Below are 11161 nucleotides of genomic sequence, written 5' to 3'. Positions count from 1 at the left end.
GGCCGGGGACCCCTAGCTCTGCTCCTCAGCCCTCTCTCCTGCACAGGGAGCAGGGTCCTGCTCTCAGCCTCCTCTCTGTCCCCTCACAGCGACCGCGTCCCCGGGACAGATGGCCACACTCTCCTGCCCTGGAAACAGCAACAACGTTGGCAGCTTGTGCAACAACAACCTGGCTGGGTCCCCAAAGTCCTGACCTGCAGGAATCACAACCAGCGCCCAGGGTCTCAGAGAGGTTCTTGGGCTCCAGGTCAGGCGGCGGGGCCTCCCTGAGCATCTCTGGGCTCCAGGCCGAGGCCGAGGCTGATTATTCCTGCTCAGCCTGGGATGGCAGGCCGGCTCCTCACCCGGTGCTTCACGCCAGGTGGGCAGTGAGCCCCGAGCCCTGAGCTCCCGGCTTCACCGGGCACGTGGGGCTCACAGAGCACCAGTTACTGTCCCTGGACAAGACCGGGCTGGGTTCCCACGGACACTGATGGGTGCGATGCCGGTTATTAAAAGTAATAATGTCAGTGAATGGAGCTGAGGCTGTATAAACATATGCATCTTCACATGCACTAAGACTTAGCAAAAACAGGATTTCAGAGTTTAATTAAGGGAATAATCTTTTCCCTGACTTTTCTTTCTGTTCCATTTGAAGGAGCTGGAGTCACAAGCTCAGAGGGTCCACTTCCCTGACCTCGAGTGAGCGTTCACCAGCCTCACCAGGAGCCACCCTCTCCCTTCTTCTGACCTTGGCACATGCCCTGACCTCTGGCCCGAGGGCTCTGCCTGTCTCTGCAGGGGGATCACCTGACTCCTCCCTCACATTCCTGCTGACCCATTACAGCTTTGTTCAGGCTCCTTTGTCCCCACCCCTGAGCACACCCCAACCTGCACACAGGACACGTCACCATGTGTGTGGCCTGCTGCTCCCTGTCACTGTCCTTTCATACACACGCGCCGTGTTTGCACAGCAGGCAGGGCTGGGCTGTGGGGCTACAGTTCACAGAGATGCACATTTTGGAAATATGGTCAGTTTCCATGGAGATGAGAGTCCCAGGGTGAGAGTATTCCTGTCTCCAGGGTGGACCTGGAAAGGCCCCGTCACCCGACTCTCCTGGGAGTAACATCAGCAAAGCCTGCTGTACAATGGGACACTCTTCAAGGGGGCTGGGACATCCCAGTGGCTGGAGGAGGTGCCTGTGGCCAGCAGGGGACGCAGTGCAGAGTCCCAGAGAGGGGGCTGGGCCAGACAGCGGGGAAACCACTCAGGGCTCCAGAGCGCTGGGCAAACTGTCCTCCCTGATGTGGGACCCTCCTTCCTGTGAGGCCCGGTCACCCAGGAGCTCCTGGTGGCCTCCCTGACCACAGGGTTCAGATTCGGGTCACCTCCTCCGAGTCCTCTGTGGGGTCTTTGCCACGTCTGGGTCAGAGAGGGGCTGTTAGAAGGTGAGGAGTCAGAAGGTGTCTCCAAGGAGGAGCGGGGCTCCTGGGAGCGCCTGTGCCGACGGTGAGACAAGCGTGGGGGGCAGAGGCCCCACAGGGTAACCTGTGTGCACTTAAGCATGTGTGAAGAGTGTGTATTAGCATATTACAAATGTGTTGTTTGATTCTATTTTATGTGGATTTGCTATTATTGGTGTTAAATTTATTTTTTAATGTCTTAATATAAAACACAAGTTGTATATTTGAAAAAATGACTTTTAGATTCAGTATCGATTTACTAAACCAGTATAAATATTTCTTCGTTGACATTTTTTTTGGAACATTCGGATTGATATTCATTGATAGTGGTTTGTCAGTGTTCCTCTTTGGTGTTCAATTTATGTGCTGTATGTATAACTGTTTTAACTGCTATCTCAAAAGAACTAAGAAATTTTACATCTTTTTCAATGTTTTGTAATAAATACACAAAGCAAATGTATTGGAACCATATGATTGCTGAAGATTTCTTAGCTATTCCCAATAAAATGTATATATCATATCTTTCAGCAGAAATTCAATAATAATTTTTTTACTTTGGAAAGTAGTGCATTTACGTATTTTCTCAAATAGAGCCAATGTTATATCTTCATTGAAAAGCATGCATTTTAATCTCTTCTTTCCTACCAGTTATGTGTTATTTTTTCCATTTTCCACATGTTACCAGCTGGCAGCACTGTGGGACTGCCCTGGGGTCCCTCACAGCTCAGGGAGGACCTTTCACTCCAGGAGCTGGGCCTGGGGGCGGGGCCTGTGCTCCCTGGTGAGGACTCAGCAGTGTGTACTCTCTGGCTGGCAGAGGCCCCTGAGCAGGGACCTGCGTGGTCTCAGCAGGTGCTTCCTCCCAGAGGGTCCCAAGGGGGAAGCTGCCCTCCATCCCCTTGAGTCTGGGCTGTGAACTGAGCTCCAGCACCAGGGATCAGGGAGGGGCTGGGTGGGCCCTGGGTAGACACCCGTTTGCATGGGAGCCCCTCCTCTGGCAGAGGCTAGGGGAGAAAAGGAGGCCTGGGGCAGCCCAGCCTCACTGTGGGGACCGGGGGGCTGTGAGCACCATGGCCTGGACTCCTCTCCTGCTCGTGTTCCTCTCTCTCTGCACAGGTAAGACAGGTCTCAGAGACCAGGGCCCATCCCAGCCTGAGGAATTCCTTCTGGCTCAGGTCCCCAAGTAGCTGCCTCCTGTCCCTTCTCCTCATCTGATGTGTCTGTGTCTGCAGGGTGCCTCTCCCAGCCTGTGCTGACTCAGCCTCCCTCCCTCTCTGCATCTCCTGGAGCATCAGCCAGACTCACCTGCACCCTGAGCAGTGGGTACATTGTTGGCGGCTACCACATATTCTGGTACCAGCAGAAGCCAGGGAGCTCTCCCCGGTACCTCCTGAGGTTCAAGTCAGACTCTGATAAGTACCAGGGCTCTGGGGTCCCCAGCCGCTTCTCTGGATCCAAAGATGCCTCGGCCAATGCAGGGCTCCTGCTCATCTCTGCGCTGCAGCCCGAGGACGAGGCTGACTATTACTGTGCTACAGTTCACGGCAACACTGGTACTTACACTGTGCTCCAGACCCACAGGGAAGTGAGACTAAAAGCTCCCCTGTGCCCTCCCCCTGAGACAGTCACTGCTGCTCTGCCTGGACCACGTCTAACTCAGGGTGACCTTCTGTTGTCACTTCTGAATTTCCTGAGAATGACAAATCTGACCCTGTCATATGCTTTTCCTCCCCTCAAATCTGACTGACCCATTGCTCTGATACCTCAGCCGGCTCATGTTTTCACAGACAAAACTTCCATGCTCAGAGATAAAAATCTCCAAGTGGGGACTTCCCTGGTGGTGCAGTGGTTGAGAATCTGCCTGCCAATGCAGGGGACACGGGTTTGAGTCCTGTTCTTGGTAGATCCCACATGCCGTGGAGCAACTAAGCCCGTGCACCACAACTATTGAGCCTGTGCTTTAGAGCCTGTGAGCCACAACTACTGAGCCCACGGGCCACAACTACTGAGGCCCACGTGCCTAGAGCCCATGTTCCGCAACAAGAGAAGCCACCGCAATGAGAAGCCCGTGCACCGCAATGAAGAGTATGCGAGCCCCCGCTCGCCACAACTAGAGAAAGCCCACGCGCAGCAATGAAGACCCAACAACGAAGACCCAATGCAGCCAAAAAAAAAAAAAAAAAATCTTCCAGTGGAGATGTTATGAGTGGCAGAGAGAGGTTGGTTCTGGCCCTGCCTCACTCAGACTCCTTTTTCACTTGATAATAAATAAAATTTCATAGGATACCTGTTGTGTCATTTTATTAAAATGTCCTTGATAAAAATACAGTATTTACAAAGATAAATATAGTATTTCAGAAATGTTACACTTGTCAATGAAAAATTAAAATAGAACATAGGTTTTCCTTCAGTTAAATTCATGCACTACGGCTTCCCTGGTGGTGCAGTGGTTGAGTCCGCCTGCCGATTGAGGGGACACGGGTTCATGCCCCGGTCCCACATGCTGCGGAGCGGCTAGGCCCGTGAGCCATGGCCGCTGAGCCTGCACGTCTGGAGCCTGTGCTCCGCAATGGGAGAGACCACAGCAGTGAGAGGCCCGCGTACTGCAAAAAAAAAAAAAAAAAAACATCCTGCACTAATTTTAAGTAATGACCTTACATTTTGGCAACGCATTTTGGTAAACTGAAAATCTCACAGTCACACACCATCTGTGTAACACACACACGCAGTGCTGGGCAAACTTCAGTCAGGCTGTTCTCTTCCAACCAAACACTCCCCTAACTATGTCTTTTCAAACCCACTATTGGGGCTCTGTTGATCCTAACAGCCCCACGTATCAGGCTCCCTGGGAACAGATGCTGCTCAAAGCCCTTCAGAGTCTCAATAAAAACTGCCAAGAACATCACTAGGCCCTGTTCACTGCAGCCTGTGACGTGTGCCTGCAAGAGAGATTCCCAGGAGGGAGTCACTTCGTAAGACACGACACAGGGGACGGTGGGTCTCGTGCGTGGAGAGCTTCACACACAATAAAGAATGAGGCGTTTAGGCTCTCCCCACACTCTCACCCCCTCCACAGAGAGGAGCTCCCTCCTCCTCAGGGCTGAGGGGACACACAGAGGAAGGGGGGCTCTGGCCACCAGGGACAAGTCACACAGAGGAGGGGACCCGCTGTCCTGCACAGAAGGGGACGGGCCTCCACGGGGCCAGCACTGCTCTCACTTGATCCTGATCTAAGAGGAATTTGGGTCACAGACGCCCCCTCAATCCTGACCCCTGGGCAGCCAAGGGCGCTGTGGACAGATTCACCCTGAGGGGTCTGAGGGGAGCACACAGATGGCTCTGAGGTCACGGGGGACACTGAAGGGGCACCTGGAATGGCCCTAAGGTGGGGACAGTGCACAGAGCAGGGGGCAGGAGCTGACCCTGAGGGGCTCTGGTCACCAGGGCACACGGTGTGTGTTTCAGGGCCTGGACACCAGGGGGCGCGCGGTGGCCATTCCTGAGGGTCTGAGAGCTGGGACCAGCCCCCAAGCACTGCCTGGTGGTCTCTGCTCAGGGCTGCCTGCTGTGACCTCCCACCCCTGGGCCCCACCCAGCCCTGCCCCTGCCCACCCCTTGGCCACGCTCAGCACTGGGACCTGACCCAGGGCCCAGGGAGGGACCAGAGAGCTGGTGGGGGGGGGTGTCATTTGCATGAATGGACCCTCCCTCTCTCAGAGTATGAAGAGGGGAAGGAGAGACCTGGGGACGCTCTGCTTCAGCTGTGGGGACACAGAAGGCAGGACCCCGTTACCATGTCCACCATGGCCTGGTCCCCTCTGCTCCTCACCCTGGTCGCTCACTGCACAGGTGACTGGATGCGGGGACAGGGGAAGGGACCCCGGGGAGACCATGGGCCCTGCTTACTGCTCTTGTGTCTGGACCCCAGAATCACCATCTCTGTCTCTTCCACTTGCAGGATCCTGGGCCCAGGCTGTGCTGACTCAGCCGCGCTCTGCGTCTGGGGCCCTGGGCCAGAGGGTCACCATCTCTTGCACTGGAAGCAGCAGCAACATCGGGAGCAATTATGTGAGCTGGTACCAACAGGTCCCAGGAACGGCCCCCAGACTCCTGATCTATGACAATAGCAAACGGCCCTCAGGGATCCCTGATCGCTTCTCTGGCTCCAAGTCTGGCAACTCGGGCTCCCTGACCATCACTGGGCTCCAGGCTGAGGACGAGGCTGATTATTACTGCCAGTCTTACGATGACAGCCTGGATGGTCACACAGTGTGCAAGCCAGGGGGGAAGTGAGACAAAAACCTGCTGTCCCCCCAGCACTGGGGCTCCCGGGGCAGAACCATCCTCTACCAAGTCAGCTGCTTCCGTTGTTTGTTTGGCCTAAAACTGGGGTCTGAGACCCACACCAGGGAACTTGGTCCAGAAAATCTGTTTACATCTTAATTCTGTACCCCGCCCCCTCTGCCGCCCAGGCTTTTCCTAGGCAGCAAAACTGTCCAATTTTTCTCAAATTGAGAAGAATCCCTGGATGCCAGGGTAAGGTGCCCTGGGGACAGAGTCCATGATGGGTTAGGTCAGAACCAGGGGCCAGAGTCCAGCTGTGTCCGAATCAGGACACATCAGACTGTCCAGTACGTATCCTGGGACCAGCAGCTCCCAGGATTGGGCCCCAAGCTCCTCATCTCTGATGCTAGTGGGGGACAGACAGTGGTCCCTGATCAGTTCCCTGGTCCCAAGTCTGGCATTTGGCCTCCTTAGCCATCACTGGGCTGAGCTGATACCAGGCTGCTTCTCCAGCCTTTCCTGTGACAGCCTCTCAGGCTCACCCAGAGCTCCAGGTGAGCAGTAACCGAGACCAGGACTCCTTTCTCATCTGCGGGAGGTGGGGCCACCAGCAGCTTCCTGCTCAGGCTCTGGCTGGAGCTTCTGTTGCTGCTTCTGCTGCCGCCCTGGGTCCACGTTCATCCCTGGGGGCCTGCTGGGGTGTGGAGCCTCCTCTTTCCCCTCTGTCCTCAAAGTCCCTTCAGCAGCCCATTCCTAAGAGAGGGTCTCAAAGGAAACAGAAAGGCCATGTGCCCATCGCTGGGGATGCAGCATTCTTTGCCCTGAAGCTCAGGGGCTGAGGTGGGGGGTCGGTGGAGGTCATCTCCGACCTGAACTCTGACTCGGGAACCCTGAGCCTCCATCATTGGGGTCATCTGCCAATTCCCAGGAGTTTCTAGGGCTATGACCCCCTCTCATCAGCCCTCAGGATGAACGGCTGTGCTTTGCTCACAGGGGAGATTTCTTCGGACACTTTTGCACTGACACCGGAGCATCTAAGGTGCATCACACATTTGGGTCTTTTGGAACAACTACCTCTCCATGCCCCTCAGTGATCCAACCATTGATTCTTCCTGTTTAATTGCGGTGTCTAACACTTGCTGAACGGTGCTGAATAATAATGGAGCTAAAAGTCACATTGGCTGCTCCTGATTTGTGGCGTTTCCACAACTTATCACCATCAGGCACCAATCAGAGGATAGCGGGTGCTCTTACCATGTATGTTTCACAAATCCCTACATAAGTTCTTGATACATTAATGATGTTTTTCTCAAACTGAAAAGAAAAAGTGTTTTATGCTTTTCCTTTCCCCCATAATTAGTGGAAGCAGCGCTGGGCCATTTCAGTTCCTTAGATGGTCACACCAGGGCCGCCCCTTTGTGTGGCTCATCTTACTGTCTACGGGCGGCAGACCCCACCTCAATATTCCCACCTGCTCCATTGCTTGTTACCTGCCTTACAAACAGGAAAAACAACTCTTATCACAACCCCATACCGGGCTCTAACTAGGATCTTCCACAGTGTTATGAGGAGTAATGACCTACAAAAATTTCTTGGTTTTCTAGTTACTAAAAATGAAGAAGCAAAAGGATATTTTAAAAAATGCCATTCATGAGGGCATCAAAAAGAATAAAATACTTAGGACTAGGATTAGCCGAGTAGGTGAGAAGCTTACAAACTGAGCCAGAAGGAGTTCCTCAGGCTGGGATGGGCCCTGGTCTCTGAGACCTGTCTTACCTGTGCAGAGAGAGAGGAGCATGAGGAGAGCAGGGGTCCAGGCCATGGTGCTCACAGCCGCTGCTCACGACACAGAGCTGGGGCTGGGCTGCCCCACTCCTCTCTTATGCCTCCCCACTGGCGCCACAGAGGAGGGGCTGTCACGCAAATGTGTCCCCACCCACTGCCGCTCCCCCATGACCCCTGACAGGGTCTGGGGCCCTTGCAATTTTTCTTTTTGCAGAGAAAAATTAAAGCAGATGAAGATAAGGGAAAGGAGACCCGTGTTCATAGATTGGATGACTTCTTACTGTGAAGGTGTCGATCAATCCTGCCCAGTTGATCTGCGCGTTCAAAGCAACCCCATCATATGTCCCCGGACACTCGGGGATGTGGCCTGTCCTGTGGGGTGATGTACTCCAGGCGTCATGAACGTTGGGAGATCTTGGAGTCTCTGATCTGTGCTTCCTTAACACTCTGACATCTCAGGGTCTTTGCGGGGACCCGGGGTTCAGACCCTAGCGTGTCCTCCGGGATCACCTTCACCCCTGCTGGCCTGGCTCCCCCGCTCCAGGGACCCGGCCCCTGTCCTCGATCCCCATCCTCCCCCTGTGTCTGGTACACGGGAGACAGTCCTTAAATATCCTCTAGAGAATGAATGGCTGGCTGGCTGGATGAATGAATGATGCAGCTAAGTCCCTCATCGGGTGGTGACTTACAGCCCCTGTGTCCTTCCTCTAGCGGAGGACATGAGTCCCTTGTCCTGAGTTTTACTAACATGTTTCCAGGCTTTCCTACCATGGGTCTCTATGTGACAAATGTACACACACCCACCCCCCAGTCCCAACCCCTGCCCTTGCAGCTGCCCTCACCTGTGTCAGTCGGGCATCCACCAGACATCTGGACCACCCGTTCCTGTCCCACGGCCTGGGGTCAGCTGGTCACCGCCCTGTGTCCCTCCTTAGGCCACATGCCATGTCACCCCTTCCTGTTTCCTCTGTGTCCTGTTCGTCCAGTCTCCCCAAATGTCCCCTGGCTGGGTCTCTCTCTGTCCCAAGTTCTGTTCCAGAGTTTTACTCAGAGCTCGGTCTCTATCTGGTCCCACTGAGGACCAGCACCGCCGGGATTAAAGATCTCCCAGCACACGGGGAGGTGGCAGGACGGCCCGAGGGGGTCCCTGCTGGGTGCCCAGGCCCTGCTCCATCCCCAGCCCTGCGCCCCAGGGTGTGTGCAGTCTTCCCCCTGACTTGCTCTGGAAGGACCAGCGTCCCCTCCTTCTGTGTCCTCCTCTGTGAGCGTCCTTGTCCCCTGAAGCTCCTGCTCACAGCACCAGGGCCAGCCCGCCTCCTCTGAGCCCCCGTGTGGGCAGATCCGCTGTGCTCCCTGTTCCCTGAGTCCAGTCCTCAGCTCCGCAGCTGTTCCCATGCCCTCCTGGATCAGGATGTCGCGTGTGCCTCCCGCTAGACCGCCGCCCGCGGAGAAGGGACCCGAATCAGTGAGGCTACACCAGGACCACACCTGCCTCGTGCCCCGTAAGGAGGAGTCACGTGTGGGAAACGCAGGGGTCAGGGACACAGGTGACCGTGAGATTGTGGACCAGAGCGAGAGGAGGAGAGGTTGGCCCTGGGACCAGCAGGGGGCGCTGTGCGGCCATCTCTGGTGGATCGGGCAGGACAGGGGCGCCCAGCTGGGCAGACCTCCTCTGCGGGAGGCCCAGCTCTGCTTCCTTTGGGGAGGGGGCAGCTGTGTCCTCTCTGGGCCTGGCCGAGTCCCCTGCACGTGGCCCGTGTGTGGTCCTGGAAGCTGCCTCCTCCCCGCCCCGACTCATGGGGGAAACTAGTGCATCAGGCAGGTTCCCTGGGTCCAAGGGCCCCAGACCTGTCAGGTGTCATGGGGGAGAGGCAGTGGGTGGGGACACATTTGCGTGACAGCCCCTCCTCTGTGGCGCCAGCGGGGAGGCATAAGAGAGGAGTGGGGCAGCCCAGCCCCAGCTCTGTGTCATGAGCAGCGGCTGTGAGCACCATGGCCTGGACCCCTGCCCTCCTCATGCTCCCCTCTCTCTGCACAGGTAAGACAGGCCTCAGAGACCAGGGCCCATCCCAGCCTGAGGAATTCCTTCTGGCTCAGGTCCCTGAGTAGCTGCCTCCTGTCCCTTCTCCTCATCTGATGTGTCTGTGTCGGCAGGGTGCCTCTCCCAGCCTGTGCTGACTCAGCTGCCCTCCCTCTCTGCATCTCTGGGAGCATCAGCCAGACACACCTGCACCCTGAGAGTGACATCAGTGTAGGTGGTAAAGGCATATACTGGTAGCTGCAAAAGCCAGGGAGCCCTCCCCTGAGGTACCTCCTGAGGTTCAGGTTAGACTCTGATAAGCACCAGGGTCCCCAGATGCTTCTCTGGGTCCAAAGATGCCTCGGCCAACGCAGGGCTCCTGCTCATCTCTGCGCTGCAGCCCGAGGATGAGGCTGACTCTTACTGTCAGGTGTATACAAGTGGTGCTGAGCACCGTGACAGAGACAGATGGCGAATGGGACAAAAACCCTGGGCCCCTCGTTTCCAAGCTTTGACACGTTTATTGAGGTAGTTAATAGCTTTACTGGTAAGATCAACAGAACATTTCTGATGTAGACTGGTGCCACACTAGAACTCTCTACTGTCTGTGGAAAATGTGACAACTCTAGAAAGTTTAACCGAACATACTAAAATTTATACCAAAACTGATAATTGAAAAACGACAGTCACTTACATGCAGAATTCAGGACATGTTTCCAATAGTAAAGAGCAATGGAACAGAAGGTGAAACCCATCCAGAGGGCAATCCATGGTACCACACATTTCCTAGGAAAGATGTGTGTGTGTGTGTGTGTGTGTGTGTGTGTAGAGAGAGAGAGAGAGAGAGATAGAGAGACAGAGACAGAGAGAGACAGAGAGAGACAGAGAGTAACCCCGTGCTCATCCTGGCCCCCAGGCTGTGCTTTCAGCCTCCAAATGAGAAGGCCAACTGCAAACATAAGGCGTTTGACATGTCTCTACTGCAAGAGTGAGATTTCACCAGAGATCAGTGTCAGCACTGCAGGAACCAGCAATGAACCTGAATGTAGAGACTGCGTGGTGTGAATGTGTGGCTTTGAAAATAAAATGGCATCAATGCGTCAAACATGGATGTAGCCTTGGGACCTCTGTAGACGGGCACTCAGACATTTTTTTAAGTGTTGTATTCCTTCATTTTTTCAGAGTCCAGCAAAGTATCCATGTTGGTAACAGAATTCTGATGGTTCACCCCAGTTGGAAATGTATGTATTTCTTGTAAAGAAATATTAGAAGGATTTTTAAGAGGCTTTTTTTGGACATTGCATCACTATGGATCCCAAAATAAGTCTCCTTGTCCCTTATGAGAGCTTTCTGAATCATGATGTTAATTTCAAAATAAACTGTGCCAAAAACCTTAGAACGGGAGAAGAATAAAGTTTTATAAAATTTCTCGGTACCATAAAATGTGCTTGAAATGTTACACTCCTTTTAAAAGTTTTCCAGCTTAGTAATTCCAGAATCTTCCCTTGTGTTGAATTTAAAGGTGAGAGAGTTTGCGTGGCCGTTTCAACCTTTTTGAAGTGATTTTCCTTCAATAATCAGTATATAAACGTCATGATGCAGTGACCCACAGCGTGGCTCTAGCCAACT

The 11161-nt window shown here is 54.2% G+C and overlaps 1 protein-coding gene across 1 annotated transcript; it reads left to right on the top strand.

The window, feature by feature from the left end:
* The first annotated feature begins 2500 nt into the window (after positions 1-2500).
* LOC132532237 (uncharacterized) lies at positions 2501-10524 on the top strand. The gene is made up of 6 exons (XM_060170521.1): positions 2501-2559; positions 2676-3028; positions 5163-5292; positions 5402-5714; positions 9023-9065; positions 10462-10524. Exons 1-6 carry the CDS (start codon positions 2514-2516, stop codon positions 10522-10524), a joined length of 948 nt encoding a protein of 315 aa, XP_060026504.1. The 5' UTR covers positions 2501-2513.
* The last annotated feature ends 637 nt before the right edge of the window (positions 10525-11161 follow it).

Source organism: Lagenorhynchus albirostris, chromosome 14 (assembly GCF_949774975.1).
Source record: "Lagenorhynchus albirostris chromosome 14, mLagAlb1.1, whole genome shotgun sequence".
Lineage (NCBI taxonomy): Eukaryota > Metazoa > Chordata > Mammalia > Artiodactyla > Delphinidae > Lagenorhynchus > Lagenorhynchus albirostris.
The sequence above is the reverse complement of the archived record's forward strand: the minus strand, read 5'-3'. Positions and strand labels throughout refer to the sequence as shown.